At 48.8% G+C, this 15921-nt stretch overlaps 1 protein-coding gene, 1 long non-coding RNA gene and 1 pseudogene across 4 annotated transcripts in view; 2 read left to right on the top strand and 1 right to left on the bottom strand.

The window, feature by feature from the left end:
• The window catches only part of LOC102932756, a 30532-nt pseudogene extending 27732 nt beyond the window's left edge, over window positions 1-2800 (top strand).
• Window positions 1-6098, bottom strand: part of LOC114020743 — a 22209-nt gene extending 16111 nt beyond the window's left edge. The window contains exons 1-2 of the long non-coding RNA XR_006284204.1: window positions 6001-6098; window positions 1037-1250 (exon numbers count right to left, since the gene is read on the bottom strand). This is a non-coding gene — a long non-coding RNA (uncharacterized LOC114020743). The remainder of the gene's footprint in view (window positions 1-1036; window positions 1251-6000) is intronic.
• CHST12 (carbohydrate sulfotransferase 12) lies at window positions 4963-15921 on the top strand. 3 transcript variants are annotated; one of them, XM_037911351.2, is made up of 3 exons: window positions 4963-5104; window positions 7093-7149; window positions 14225-15921. In XM_037911351.2, exon 3 carries the CDS (start codon window positions 14319-14321, stop codon window positions 15576-15578), a length of 1260 nt encoding a protein of 419 aa, XP_037767279.1. In that variant the 5' UTR covers window positions 4963-5104; window positions 7093-7149; window positions 14225-14318; the 3' UTR covers window positions 15579-15921. The 3 variants fall into 3 exon arrangements, with proteins under 3 accessions (XP_037767279.1, XP_043379622.1, XP_037767280.1); XM_037911352.2 differs by lacking the exon at window positions 4963-5104 and adding an exon at window positions 5139-5929; XM_043523687.1 differs by lacking the exon at window positions 7093-7149 and having other exon boundaries at window positions 5046-5104.

The raw sequence follows: 15921 nt of genomic DNA, 5'->3' as shown, positions 1-15921 counted from the left end.
CCAGCGCCCAGCAGACAGGTGTCCACAACTGGAACCAGCTGGCCTCCATTTTGGCATCCTCAGCAGAGGCCAAAGACTAAATGAGCCTGTTATATAAGCACCTCACAGCCCGAGGGCTAGCCAGTCCAGGTCAGGCTTGAGGCACATTGTGCTCAGACTGCTACACCTGGTCTGTGGCTGAACACAGAGGACTTCAGGGTGGGATTTTCAAAGCTGGTTAGGGGAACTGGATGCCCAATTCCCATTAAATTCTAACTGGAATCCGGCATTCATATCCCTGTGGAGACTTTGAAAGTCTCAATCCTCATCCTGCTCCCTTCCACCACTGCTAAATTTTCCTTTTTAAGTTTGTTTCCCACTGTTAACATTTCATTTGCAGCCCTTCCATTTATTTCAGCTGGTCCGTTAGTGAATCCTATACTGAATTGTCATTGCTTGCTGCATAAGTTGTGTTCCTTTCCCACTATTTCTAGTACAGGTCTCTGTCTTTCTCTCTCAGGCTATCAAGAAGAAAATCCATTACAGGTGCTGGAGATAGGCAACACTCCCCCAAGCACCGTTCAGCAGAGCAATGCAGGTCAGACCAGAGGCCAGGTCCTACAAAAGTGAGTCAAAGGTCAGTATGGAAAACATCAATATTCCGCTATTAAATATTTCCTTATGACGCTTGCTCTGTAGTAGGCCTATCTGAATGCGTTGTAGATGCCCCACAAACTGCTGGCTTGGAAAAGCAATCCTGTGGGTATGTCTCTTACAGCCACACTTTTAAGCCACACACTTCAGCAGACAACTCACAATATTCCAAACATCTAAGTTACATTCCTCCTCCCCTTTGGCCAAAACTAACTCCTTTGTGGGAAGAGAACATTTTCAGATGTGTTCACAATCCCCGTCTGATCCATGTAGGAAGCACCACTGTAATATGAACTAGCGGTATGAGAATATGCTCCTGCTATTTAATGCATTGCACTAAGATTCTCTCAAATGTTTAAGGAAGTGAATGAAAAGGTGGCTTTCCATCTGGACCCAAAACAACCTGTATCTCTTTCCACCTCTGACCAATGCTGAGAGTGCCTCGTGCCAATCAGGGAAGTTCAAGGCTTAGTGCTTCCTTTACTCTGGGACGCTGAGGCAAGACACTTCTCCTGTAATATGATGATAAAAAACATCTCAATCTTCCTTCGCACGTAGGGCCCGTAGATGGTGCCAGCAACCAGCCGAAGAAGCAACCCATCACAAGCTTCAGGAACCTGCCAAGATCAAAATAAAATCACCAGTGAGAGCAAGATTCCATCTGTTCCCCAGGGACAAGGACTATAGGGGTTCTAAAAAGCAGGGAAGGTTTTTCTTAAGACGCATTTTAGGCAGTATGCTCTGAGGCTGGGAAGCAGAAGGGGAGGTGTGCACACTGCTTGGTGCTTTCCCCCACAGCCTCCCTACAGTTTTGTTCTGCACTGTGCTGCAGCTGTTAGTTTCCTTTAAGATGAACTGCAGGTTCTTTTGTTAATAACATGCAAAAGAAAAGGAAACCCCTTTTGTCCATCAGCATTCTTAGTCCAGGAGACAGCAGTATGGAGTCTACCATCTGGTACACTGCACGAGGCGCATCCTCTCTTTACCTGTGGAAACTTCCCACACGTGGCGGGGGGGCTATTATCAAAAGAAATTGCAGACTCTTCTGAAGTATCCCCTGTCCCCTTCTCTGAGGTTTATACACATTGCCTTGGAGCTGGAAAAGGTGAAGCCTATCTGGAATGCTGCTCAGCTGAGCAGATGTTTGGCAGTGGGAGCAGCCAGCGGCATTCTAAGCACTTGGCCACGTGCAGAGCATTTCAGATCTGACGGGAGTTTGAAAAAGAGGTTTGGTGGCTGGCAGAGACTTTGTTATGAGCTGGGTTGGAGGTGAACAAAGGCAATGTGTTTTTCTTCTTAAAAACCAAACCCCTCTTACCAGCAGTTCTCCCCCTGGTTTCTTGGAGGGACATGCATTTTGTAAATCAATACTAGACTTACCATTTTCCTTTCTTGGCCCTGTTATTTTCTTCACATTGCAAATAAAGTGGCACAGGGCAGCCATTCCATTGAATAAATGTGGCCTTTATTCCCCAAATATGAATAGCTTCTCTCCACACCCACTTTGCCACCTGCTGGGCATTCAGTGCAAGCATGTAAGGAACTGTCATCTTTAGGGCTTTGTTCAGTTTCAAAGGGGAGGTAAGTTATGAAGGGTCTTTGTGCCGCTAAAGCACAAATGGAGTCAGGATGCTTAGATGCTGTTCCTGGTTCTGCCACTAATTTACTATGCAACCTTAGGCATGTCACTTAACCATTCTGGGCCTCTGTTTTCACATCTGTCAACTAGGGATGATGATGATAATCCACTACTTCACCTTGGATTGGGAGGCTTGATTTGAGATCCCTTGAATGGAATGCAATACAAGTGCAAAGAATGTAAAATGAAGAATTATTCACTGTTTCAGTATAATGTAATAAGGTCTGATGGACACTCCTCTTTGAGTTCTCTGTTAAACAGCAGAAAGCCTGATAAGTCACATTGTAGACAAGAGGGGCCAGAAGAACTTGCAAAGAAATAAAAAGCACACCTAGATAAAATAAACACAGACCATCTGAAAATAAACCCATTCCAGCAAGCCTTGAGCCAGTCTTGTATTTACAGGACACCATGTGAACTAGGTGGGAGCAAGAAACTGACTGCGATGGATTATCATGAATGTTCCAAATGTGTACATCTCTGCTAAATACCTTTGGGCTGATTCACTCTGAAAAGTCAGTGTTCAGAAGCTAGATCCTATTTCCCTCAGACTGCTACTTTGAATCCTGACACTAAGGCACTGGTTTGTGGACATAACTCAGACTGGAGGTTGCGCATTTGGAAACAAATGGAAGCTGATGCTAATTTTCCAGGAACACCACACCGATGAAGATGAATCGGAGCCATTGTATGCAACCCCACCTTTAAATGTTTTTTAATCATTTTCCTACATTTAAAATCCGCAAGTTAAAAAAAATATGACACTAGAGATTTGAGAAAGACCTCAGACACTTGGAGTCAGTAACTCTGTGTTGCTGCTCTGGTCTCCGAAGAGTCGGTCCCCAGTCTCTTGAAGCTGAGTGTGTCATAGGAAAGAGAGGGCACTAATGTTCAGAACTCAGATGAAGGACATTGCCTCTGACCTGGAATGACGGGCTCTCCTGTTCTTGCCTTTTACGTGTGAGGAAAGAGACAATTTAAACTTCTCTGGGCCTTTTGTATGATACATTTTAGGTGTGTTTAAATTAGGGGAGCCTAAACTTTTGTTCACATGATTGACAACTTGCTGGAAGCCCCAGGGCTGCACCTAATTTGCACAAATGGGATCGCTTGTAGCTGCCTTCATCTTCACAAGAAGTGCAGCACAGCCGAGAGACCTACCTCAGAGCAGGTCACTTCTAAGTGGTCTCTCTCCCCCAAAGCACAGAACCAAAGCACCAGCCTGCAACAGCAGCAGGCCCCACTGCACAACCGGTCTTGCTGTCAGTTCACCTCTAGGCACCCACCATTCCATGATCCACACAAAACTAAATCCTTGCACAAAATAAACTTGCCTAAATTATTTTTTCTCCTTCAAGATGGTTACAAAATCAGTAACCCATTCAACAATGACTTTTAGGTTAATATAACTACTAACAACAAGTTTTCCTACTACCAGTAACTGGTTGGAATACAGTTTTACAGTGCAGTGGGTTTCCCATAAATCTTTTAAGAGAGCTAAGATTCTTTTTGAAATTGTTATACCCCTATTCGTCTAGCTTTGTCTGCTTGAGAGGAAAATATGAGCAATTCTTGGCTTCCCATTTCCCACAGATTATTTTGAGTACCTGTTGCTATTGGCACCTGAGCCACACGCAACAGATCATATTAATGGAAACTGCTTTATAATCTGATGCCAACTATAATCCCTCAGTCTCTGGCCTGGTTTACAGAGGGGAAGCTGTATAGCATTTTTGTCAGCTTGCCATTGCTGCTTGACTGACAGCACTTCAATTCAGATGCTACATACAAACTCTCCTGCTGACTTGAGTCCAATGCAGAGGGGGAAGTTTTGTTTGCTATTAGGATGCACATCAATATGTGAGAGAGAGCCACCCACAGGGATAAACAATTTAGTTCCATTAGGAAATATTTCCACCCTGAAAGAGACATGGAAAAATCCCAGAGAAGGGAGCAGAACTGTCCCAGTAGGCAATGCAGGGGAGAGGGACTGGGCAGGGAGTTGCTTTAAGGCGGTATGAATAGATCACTCAGTGAATGAGACTGAACAGAGAGGCCCTTCAGCCTGGATGGATGAACTCCAAATACTCTGGGCCTTTCTGCCTGGATCCATACTCTGCATTTATATCATGCCTTTCACATGAGCCTCAAAGTGCTTTACAGAGGCTGGTATTGCCCAGATCTTACAAACAGGGAAACCGAGGCATGGAAGTTAAGCAGCTCGACTCCGGCTGAACAGCAGGACAGGGGCGGAGTGGAGAACAGAAGCCAGTTCTCCCTCTCCCTCACCATCGTTAGACCGGGTTGCTTCCCGGGGATTGAATCCCCCTGGGCCCGTGCAAAGAGCGCCCTTAGAGTGAGAGAAGGGGGCGCAGCCGCTGTCGCAATTTCCATCCGACTGCAGCATTTGAACCCAGCTGGGCCCAGCGAGTCATTTCCACGTGCGATGCCCGGGAAGAGTTCGCCTCGGCGGCGGGGCCTGACTTTAAACCCCGCTCCCCGGCCCAGTCTGCACCCGCTGCCGGGCGGGGGCGCCCTGAGGGGCCGGGGCCGGGGCCGGGGCCGGGGCCGGGGCGGGGGGCGGCGGCCAAGGCTCCGCTCCAGCCCCGCGGTGCAAAGGCTCCAGCGAGCGCGGGACCGAGTCTCCGCCGGGCGGCCGGGGCAGGGAGCGGCCCGCAGGGCGCCCGCGGCTGGACCGAGCGGCGCCTGCGCTGCGGCCCCGCTGGCTGGACCCCCCCGGCCGGCTTCTCGCGAGAGGCGGTGGCTCGGGGGGAGGAGTCGGGGCTGCCGCCGCGGCTGGAGGCTCCGCTAGCCGAGCGGCTCCGGGCGGAGGTGAGAGCGGGACCCGGGGCGGGGGCTCCGGCCGGGCGCGGGGACGGAGCCGTGACCCCCCACCCAGGGTGCGAGGGGTCTGCAGCGTCCCCTCCCCTCCGGCCACAGCTGGCCAGCGGTGTGGGGTTCCCCCCTCCATCCCCGGGGTGCAGTGCCCCCCTCCCCTCCGGCCACAGCTGGCCAGCGGTGTGGGGTTCCCCCCTCCATCCCCGGGGTGCAGTGCCCCCTCCCCTCCGGCCACAGCTGGCCAGCGGTGTGGGGTTCCCTCCTCCATCCCCGGGGTGCAACTGCCCCCTCCCCTCCGAGCACAGCTGGCCAGCGGTGTGGGGTTCCCCGCTCCATCCCTGGGGTGCAGTGCCCCCCTCTCCTCCGGCCACAGCTGGCCAGTGGTGCGGGGTTCCCCCCTCCATCCCCGGGGTGCAACTGCCCCCTCCCCTCCGAGCACAGCTGGCCAGCGGTGCGGGGTTCCCTCCCCCATCCCCGGGGAGCAATGCCCCCCTCCCCTCCTGGCACAGCTGGCCAGCGGTGCGGGTTCCCCCTTCCATCCCCGGGGTGTAATGCCCCTCTTCCCTCCAGGCACAGCTGGCCAGCGGTGCAGGGTTCCCCCCTCCATCCCCGGGGTGTAATGCCCCTCTCCCCTCTTGGCACAGCTGGGCAGCGGTGCGGGGTTCCCCCTTCCATCCCCCGGGGTGCAACGGCCCCTCCTCTCCTGGCACAGCTGGCCAGCGGTGCGGGGTTCATCCCTTCCCCCAGGGCACAGGCCGACTGCAGCGCACCTGACCCTCCCCTCCAGGCACAGCTGGACATCGGTGCTGCTGACCTCAGGTTTATTTCTATGTATTTAATGCTGGGTCGGTTTTGTTAATGTGAATACTGACGGGGAAGTTCAGACGTACCAGTTCAGTTGCTCTTCCTGCTGCCCAGTTTCCTGTCTCTGATCTTGGTGGCCCATGTATGTGCAGAGGGATGGCTGTACGGGGGTGACTTGTGCCTGAAGCCACACTCCGGGCAGAAAGCCAGGTGCTGTGGGTGAGGCTTTCCAAGGGCGCTGCGTAGCCTGTGGTGGCCCCGGGAAAGCACAGAACGGGCTAGGAATGCTGTTGGCCATTTGAGACAATGCTTGTGACTGTGCGCACGGTTCCGGGGGGTTCTGGGCAGCATCTCAGCCTGGGTCCAGCCAGGGCTCCTGATATTACCTGACAGAGAGTCGGGAGGGTCCTGGAAGCAGCTGGCTCTCAGGAATGGAGACCATGGGGTAGGGTCTCTGTTGCTCTCAGTCAGACCCAGATGTTGGAACTTGGTGGCATTAAAGCCACGTTTACACTTGTGACCGGATGTTGCTTGATACAGATATGAATGTGAGGTGGGTGATTGCCCCTTGATGTAGTCCAGCTGTTCTTCATCACTTTGGACCTGCTATATTCCCCCACTCCCTTGTGTGTATTCATCCGTTTGTTTTTTTTTCTTCTTTGGTTAGATCTGAACAGAAATCAGTGGAAGCTAGAAATAGAAGCGAGATTGCAGAATAATAGCTGGGGAGGAGTGGAAGTGCCTATGTGGAGACTGAGTGTTATGCTTTGTCCTTGATGGGAAAGGCCCTAGTCTTCTGATGTGGGAAGCCATGGCCCTGATTCTAGCCCAATCTCATCTTTGGGCTTGATTTGCCACTCATTAGACTGCTGTAAATCAAGTGACCCAGCTGAAGTTGGTGAAGTTACTCTGGTTCAAAACTGGTGTGGAGAGACTCTGTATTTATACTGCAACCATCAAAGGGTTAACTCAGTGCCTCACTACCCTATAGCCGGCTGATAAAATGAGACATTTGCAAGTTCTGGCTACAGTTGGGACAACAGATCTGTAATATTAGGTCTTTAAGTAACTGCATGAATTTAGCATGGAAATTTAGAAGGGAGCAGAAATCTGACAAAAGATCATCTGTATCAACTGCTGTTTGTAGTAGGTCATGTATCTTCTTTTCATGCATCTAGGCCCTGGATGATGAGACCTTTATGAAGCCCATCCCTTCACCAGTGGATCAGCAGCAGGTATGCTATGCCTAAAAGGGCTGGTAAATCCTTTTGAAGTTGTAATGCTCTTCTGTGGCTAACTCCTAGAGCAGAGGTTCTCAAACGGTGGTCTACGGATCACCAGTGGTCCATGAGCTCCATTCAGTAGGTCCGCGGATAGTTCCCTCTAAGGTGTGTGCCTGGAGGGCCGCACACGAGAGAATGAAGGGTCACCCACCTAACTAATGGAGCCTCGCAGGCATGACTCCTCTAATTAGGTGCCTGGACCCTGGAGAAGACGCACATGTAAGGTGAGGTGGTGGTGACCTTGGGGGGGAATAAGAGGTAGATGGGAAGGGGCAGTGGGGTGAGAAGAAGGGGTGGGGGGAATTTGGGATGTGCAGGGCTGCGGTGGCCAGAGAAAGAGGTGACTTTCCCCAGCTCCAGGGCTGCGGCTGCTGGGGAGAGATGGCCCTCCTTCCCAGCCCCAGCTCTGTGGCGGGAGAGAGACCCCCACCTCCTTCCCAGCCCCAACTTGGAGGCTGCTGTGGCAGGGTAGAGAGGACACACCCATCACATTAGAAAGGTAAGACTACTGATATTAAAATATGAGTTGTGTGCTTTTATTTGTAGAACAAAAAAAGTTTATTATTGAGGGTTTTTTTATACAGTGCTTTTATCCAACACGCTTTACGATAGATAGCTAACGTTACAAACAACATTTGGAAAGATCATTAAGTGGTCCGCTGAGACCCTCAGCAATTTTCAAGTGGTTCGCCGGAAAAAAAAAGTTTGAGAACCATGGTCCTAGAGGATCCTTGAGTGATGCAGTCATCTTCCTCCATAGACCTAGCCCTGGCAGGCTGGGACGTGTTGGGACTCTGTACTTTCAAGTGCAGCTGAGTAACATGTTTGTTTCAATACATTGTGTAATGGGTTTTGTAACTCAGCTGTGTGTTTCCTGTATTAGCCCAGGTCATTTCCATGGCTTTGGAAACCGACAGTCCCGAATTGGTCTTCACGGGTTTGTGGTGTGGTGAATGGATGGAGAAGTCCCCTCTCTGGTGTTTTTATGCTTTTCTTTTTCTCTCTGACTCTTAGGGTTATAATTTTAAAAATCGCCCATTTGACATTTTAAGAAGCTTTCACTCTTCAGCTGGGACAGGGTATTAAATAGCCTGAGGTCTGTGCCCCCTCTTCTGGGCTCTAAAGACCAGAGAACAGCAGACTTTGATCAGATACTACTGAAGTCCTCAAATCGTGGTTTAAAGACTTCAAGGAGCAGAGAATCCTCTAGCAAGTGACCCGTGCCCCATGCTACAGAGGAAGGCGAAAAACCTGCAGGGCCTCTTCCAATCTGCCCTGGAGGAAAATTCCTTCCCGACCCCAAATATGGCGATCCGTTAAACCCTGAGCATATGGGCAAGACTCACCAGCCAGATACTACAGAAAATTCTTTCCTGGGTAACTCAGATCCCACCCCATCTAATATCCCATCACAGGGCATTAGCCCTATTTACCATGAATATTTAATTACCAAAACCATGTTATCCCATCATACCATCTCCTCCATAAACTTATCGAGTTTAATCTTAAAGCCAGATAGATCTTTTGCCCCCACTGCTTCCGTTGGAAGGCTATTCCAAAACTTCACTCTGATGGTTAGAAACCTTCGTCTAATTTCAAGTCTAAACTTCCTGGTGGCCTGTTTATATCCATTTGTTCTTGTGTCCACATTGGTACTGAGCTTAAATAATTCCTCTCCCTCTCCGGTATTTATCCCTCTGATATATTTATAGAGAGCAATCATATCTCCCCTCAACCTTCTTTTAGTTAGGCTAAACAAGCCAAGCTCCTTGAGTCTCCTTTCAAAAAGACAAGTTTTCCATTCTTCGGATCATCCTAGTAGCCCTTCTCTGTACCTAAACAAACTAGGGATATGCAACCTAGATGGAGTGACTATAAGGTGGGTGCAAAACCAGTAGGAAAACCATGCCCAGAGAGTAGTTATCAGTGGTTCACAGTCATGCTGGAAGGGCATAGCGAGTGGGGTCCCGCAGAGATCAGTTCTGGGTCCGGTTCTGTTCAATATCTTCATCAAAGGTTTAGATAATGGCATAGAGAGTACACTTATAAAGTTTGTGGACGATACTAAGCTGGGAGGGGTTGCAAGTGCTTTGGGGTATAGGATTATAATTCAGAATGATCTGGATAAACTTCAGAAATGGTCTGAAGTATATCGGATGAAATTCAATAAGGACAAATGCAAAGCACTCCATTTAGGAAGGAACAATCAGCTGCACGCATTCAAAATGAGAAATTACTACCTAGGAAGGAGTACTGCGGAAAGGGATCTGGGGGTCATAGTGGATCACAAGCTAAATGTGTGTCAACAGTGCAACTCTGTTGCAAAAAAAAAGTGAACATCATTCTAGGATGTATTAGCAGAAGTGTTGTAAACAAGACATGAGAAGTAATTCTTCTGCTCTACTCTGCGCTGATTAGGCCTCATCAGGAGTATTGTGTCCAGATCTGGGCACCACATTTCAGGAAGGATGTGGACAAATTGGAGAGAGTCCTTAGAAGAGCGACAAAAATTATTAAAGGTCTAGAAAACATGACCTATGAGGGAAGATTGAAAAAATTGAGTTTGTTTAGTTTGGAAAAGAGAAGACTGAGAGGGGACATAACGGTTTTCAAGTATGTAAAAGGTTGTTACAAGGAGGAGGAAGAAAAATTGCTTTTCTTAACCTCTGAGGATAGGACAAGAAGCAATAGGCTTAAATTGCAGCAAGGGCGGTTTAGGTTGGACATTAGGAAAAACTTCCTTACTGTCAGGGTGGTTAAGCACTGGAATAAATTGCCTAGGGAGGTTCTGGAGTCTTCGTCATTGGAGGTTTTTAAGAGCAGGTTAGACAAACACCTGTCAGGGATGGGCTAAATAATACTTAATCCTGCCATGAGTGCAGGGGACTGGACTAGATGATCTCTTGAGGTCTCTTCCAGTTCTATGATTCTATGATGCTTTGGCTCGCACCTAGGAAAGAGGGAAGTATGCTCGTCTCCAGGGCACACGTACCCAGAGCTGTCATACTGGACCTTGTTGTGTAGTTTTCCCTCTGCGCCATTTTTGTTTAGTTTACAAACCGGGGAGGGGTTTGGTTGCTGTTTTTTGTTTATCATGATTCATCTGGATGGAGAGCAGTGTCTCAAAACAGATGCTGACCCCATGCTAACTTTGCATGCCAACAATCCCACGGCCTCGCTCTCGTCTTGTTTAGATTCTTCCCTTCCCTGCAAGTTTCCCATAAGAGAAAATTCACTACCTATGATTTCCGAGTTTGTCTCTCCCATCCCAGTCTCCGAGCTTGCCCCTTGGGTGGGGTGCGAAACATGATGTTCCATGAAGAACCCCCCTAGCCATGAATCCCAATCCGCTTCAGGTGTTGTATTTTAAATCAAATGTACTGTTGCCAAGCACTGCTTGGATTTGGCCGATGCTCTTTATTTTTAATTTTTCTCCCTTTACAACGTGGAAATGTTGCTGCCCTGAGAGGCCGTGTGCGTGTGAACTGGCTGGCAAACGGCCTCAGCATTTTGGGAGGAAAGAAACCCAGCGCTGGTTTTGAAAAGGCTCCTTTCAGAGCTACTTAATGGGCACAAATGGTTTTGTTTTCATAACTGATGTGGATATGGTTTGTTTTGAGGCTGTTAAACAGAATGAGGATGTCAGCAGAAAGGGCTGTTTTTGTGTTTTAGGGAGTTTCTAATTGGTGCTTTTCTGTGTTGATAGCTTCAGTGCTCTTCAGGAGTGAGATTGTGTAGTTAACACCTTTTTATTCACCTTCCTAAGTGACATCTCATCAGGGAGAGAGGTTTTAAAAAAGAAAAATGAGTCTTTCTCTCAAAATACTGGGAACCTTCTAACCTCTCTAATGCATTGCACTTCCCTGGCCCCTGCCTGCCATCCAATGATCTCAAAGGGCTTTGTAAAGAATAATGAACTAAACAGCCTAATTACCCCGGTCATAATATTCACCTACATTGTACCTATTTTACAGGTGGGAAACTAAGACAGGAAGGCCAAGACCAACATTTTCAAAAGTGGTCACTTATTGTGGGTAGGTCAGTTTTTGGGAGCCCAACAAGAGGCCGGTTTCCCCAAGCGCTGAGCACCCTACAGCGCCTATTGGAAGTCAGTGGGAGCTGTGAGTGCTCAAGGTGTCTTGAGTTGAGCCTCTAAAATCAGAGGCCACTTCTGAAAATTTGGCAGCAAGTGACTGGCCCAAGTTCCCATAGAGAGCTGAGAATAGAATCTGGATCTCCTGACTCCTGGCCTTTTGTTTTAACTGCAAGACCATTTTTCCCTGGGCTGCTGAACCAGGCGAGCTGCATTGCTACCCTGCTTGCTGCAAACATGACTCTGCTCAGTTTATCTTCCCATTTGTTCTCTTTGCACGTGTGCATGGAGTGCTATTGATATCAGTGCAGGGGGCGCATCACATGGATTTTGCAGGAAGTTAACTTGTGCAAACATGCTCACAGTGTTACAGCTACTTGCAAGCTCTTTGAGGCAGGGATCATCTGTTTTGTTCAGTGTTTGTGCAGCACCTCGCACAGGGGGCTTCTTGTCCGCGACTGGGGCTCCTAGGTACTACAGCAATTCCAAGAATAATACTAATTGCTTGGGGTTTATCAATTGTCCTTTCATGTCATCAACTTAGACTCAGCTCAGTTGTTTGAACTGTTGTCCTGCCCTCACTAGTTTGAGTTGACCTTCATGAAAGCAGCACTCTCTAAGATGGGTCTAAGGTCCTTTAAGGAGCAGACAGAGTGGCTGAATAGTCTTGATATACTGCAAGAGGGCAAGGAGAGGACTTATTTGCAGTTGATCGGGGTGAAGATCAGGAGCGATGACCTTTGAACTACACTAATCCCCAAAACCTCGGTTTTGTTGACAGAAAATAAATAGAATTTTAAGGGGAGGGGGAAACCATGAAAGCTAAAAGTAAATAAACACACTGGTTTCGGTGCAAACAGTTTGGATTTTGTGAGAGCTGAATGCTGCAGAATTCGGCTCCTACATCACAACTAGGACGTGAAATTGACAATAAACAGAGCTGGCCAGTTTCCCTGTCCATGCTGAGCCAGGTGCAAAAAGGCAACTCAGTGTGTCTCTCCCCTCTTTTGTATTATTATTGATTATTTGTATTACAGTAGCATCTAGAGGCCCCAAGTGAGTTGTGGCCCATTTGTGCTAGGCACTGTACAAACCCATTGTAAGAGAGAGCTCCTGCTGTAATGATTCTGTAGTCAAAACAGACAGAAAGTCGATGGGAGGGGGAACAGAGGCCCAGGGAGGTGAAGTGACTTGTCTGGGTCACACAGCGGATCAGTGGCAGAGCTAGGAATAGACCATGGAGAACCTGAGTCCCAGTCCAATGTCCTGTCCACTGGGCCATGCTGCTCTGACACGCTGTCTGTTCCTTGCTCCCTCCTACCTTCTGTCAAGACACTGGAGAGGCTTTGCTTGTGGGGCAGTCCTGAGCTCTCAAGCTTTTTCCCCGCTGCTGGTCTGACTATGGGAAGAGCTAAACTGGGGAGGAGCTGAGGCCGCTGCATTCAGCTTGCTTGGCTCCCCAGCCCTCACCTTGCATGTATCCCCTGATTAGAAAAAATGCATCCGTGCTTGGGAGTGGGGTATACAGCTGTTTCCCTTCCACAAACCTCCCTCTGGGATAATGTGTGCAGCTAGTGAGGGGAAGTTAGGAAATCTGCGTTCTGTTCCATACTCTGACACAATCTATGTTGACAGATATTGGGCGAGTATTTTAACCTCTGTGCTTCAATTTCTCTATCTGTAACTGGGATAGGACCGCTTGCCAAGTGGTTTGCAAGGCTGAGCTAATATGGCTTGGATGGAAGGTGCTATAGAAATGCAGAATATGTTGGGCCAGACAAGAGGCCCCCCCTGCTCAACACATTCCAGAAAAGCAGGACAGGTTTCTCTTGGCTGGAGAAAAGTAGATTTGCAGGAGCAACCCTGAAGCTGCATGATCTCAGTAGTCAAACAGCCACAGTAAAACCCTAAAGAATGTTAAATATGATTTTTATCAGGGCCAGGCCCCTTTATAAATTAGAGGCAAGTTTGGATTAAATCATAGGAACAACTCCTTGTGGCAAAAGCAAATAGACAAGGGAATAACTGCCAAGAGAGGTCATTGAGTTATCATCCGTGGGATACATTCAAACAGAGATTAGATAAAGCATAGCATTGGGCCAACTCGCAGTCCGTGGAGGAAGGTGAATTTTGACCTCTGATGTCCCCAGCAGTGACACCCTTCGCGCCCATTCAGCTGATAGAATCTCTATTTTCAACACAGTATTGTGGCTTTAGGGGCATGTGACTGAAGGAAGTGAGACCACGTTATGGGATTGCTAACGTCAAGTATTCAAAAACCATGAGGCAGGCCCCCGACATGAATAATATTGGTTTAAAAAATGAGTTTAAAAAATAAATTCTGGCTACTTTTTTCCTTTCTTTCTGATTTTTGAGATTTCAGGTTCATGTTTTCAAGCTTCTCTCATGAGGGCTGAAATCTTATTTTTATTTTTTTGTAATGAAAGTGGAGATTCTCAAGTAATCACATATCTCTAGGAGCTGGAGCCCTTAAGAAAAACGCCAGCTATTGCAACACTCACGATAAAATTGCAGGAGATAATAACTGACTTTGAATCCAACAATCCTCTAAAGTAGCCAGAGCCCTCACTTAGCAGGGCCAGTCCGCTCTAACCTGGCTGCATGCAGCACCATGCCTAAGAAACTGGTTACTTTCACTTTCTAATCCCCAACCACCTGCAACCCAGTAAGTGGGGTAGGAGCAACTGGTTATGCTATCAACTGATGCTGGGCACAGCAAGGAGAAAGGCCTGCATTTAACCCCATGAGGGCCAGTGGTCTGTGTGTAGTTGGGTGGGAACAGGATGTTTCATACAGCTCCTGTCACACAAAACCTTAGGGTCAGGAGTACGTATGGCCACATGGAAGCTGTTACCCTACAGGGTCACTCTACATCAGAGAGACTGACTAACTTTGTTTTTTGTACCCTTCCAGGCTCCTTGTCAGCAGCACAATGTGGTGTCCCAAGCAGCACTGTGTGAGGCTGAGGTGAACTCAGGAGAAAAAGACCACCCCAGCAACAGCTAGGATGACCAAAGCAAGGCTGTTCCGCCTCTCGGTGGTGCTGGGTTCCGTCTTCATGATCCTGCTGATTATTGTGTACTGGGACAACGTGGGGACAGCTCATTTCTACCTGCACACGTCCTTCTCCAGGCCTCATGCCCCGGACGCTCCGCCCACCGCAGCTCAGGATGAAGAACGCAAAGGCTTGTTGGACATGGATGAGTTTTTAGAGAAGCTTCTGAGTTCTGGCCTGAGGCAGAATGGTCCCTTGAACAGAAAGACGGAGCAGGCCCCACTGCAGGGCTCCAGCAGGCCTGACTTGGGCAACCTGGAGGAGAACGTGAGAGGCTATGACTGGTCCACTCGCATTGCCAGAGTGAGCCTGGACCAGGAGAAGCTGCAGGCTGAGCGGCGGAGGGCACTGCGGGAGTTCTGTGCCAATTCCAGCTTCACCTTCCCCGCTAAGGAGCGTTCCTTCGACGACATCCCCAACTACGAGCTGAACCACCTGATCGTGGACGACCGCCACGGCATCATCTACTGCTATGTCCCCAAGGTGGCCTGCACCAACTGGAAGCGGGTGATGATCGTGCTGAGTGAGAGCCTGCTGGATCAGGGTGTCCCCTACCGGGACCCCCTGGATATTCCCCGAGAGCACGTCCACAACTCCAGCACCCACCTGACTTTCAACAAGTTCTGGCGCCGCTATGGGAAGTTCTCCCGCCACCTCATGAAGATCAAGCTGAAGAAATACACCAAGTTCCTCTTTGTACGTGACCCCTTCGTGCGGCTCATCTCTGCCTTCCGCAGCAAGTTCGAGCTGGAGAATGAGGAGTTCTACCAGCGCTTTGCCATACCCATGTTGAAGCTCTACTCCAACCACACCAACCTCCCCACGTCTGTTAGCGAGGCCTTCAAGGCGGGCCTCAAAGTCTCCTTCCCTGACTTCATCCAGTACTTACTGGACCCCCGGACAGAGAAGAGGGCCCCTTTCAATGAGCACTGGAGACAGGTTTACCGCTTGTGTCACCCGTGCCAGATAGACTATGACTTTGTCGGGAAGCTGGAGACCCTCAACGAAGATGCAGCTCATCTGCTGCAGCTTCTCAAGGTGGACAGGCTCCTCCACTTCCCCCCCAGCTACCGGAACAGGACTGCCAGCAGCTGGGAGGAGGACTGGTTTGCCAAAATTCCTCTGGCCTGGAGGCAGCAGCTCTACAAACTTTACGAGGCTGATTTTGTACTCTTTGGCTACCCCAAGCCAGAAAATCTTCTTAAAGACTAAAAACAATTGGAAATTGGAGGAGCGGGGAGGGGGATTACCAAAAATATTTAAAACTTCACAGTATCCTCCTCTTAATCTCCCAACCCAGGAAGATAAAATTAAGTATATTTTTTCTACTCATCCCCTTCCAAATTTGCAAGAATCCAGGATACTCCAGCCAGCTGTAAATCACCAGAAGACCCCCCTCTCCCTTTGCAATCAGACGACTTCCTCATTCCCTCGGTCGGCTCTGTCCTTCGGTCACTTTTTATTAATACTTTTTAAAAATTAATATATTTAAAATATTTAATACAAATTGTGTGTTGTGGGGAAGGAAGAGGTGGAGTAAAAAACAAAGCCCCTG

The sequence above is a fragment of the Chelonia mydas genome, chromosome 10 (assembly GCF_015237465.2).
Source record: "Chelonia mydas isolate rCheMyd1 chromosome 10, rCheMyd1.pri.v2, whole genome shotgun sequence".
NCBI classification, from domain to species: domain Eukaryota; kingdom Metazoa; phylum Chordata; order Testudines; family Cheloniidae; genus Chelonia; species Chelonia mydas.
Note: the sequence above shows the minus strand (reverse complement) of the source record. Positions and strands in the feature narration are given on the sequence as shown.

What these genes read in the sequence shown, in the direction of transcription:
- CHST12 (XM_037911351.2), top strand. Translation starts at nt 14,319, where the DNA reads ATGACCAAAGCAAGGCTGTTCCGCCTCTCGGTGGTGCTGGGTTCCGTC.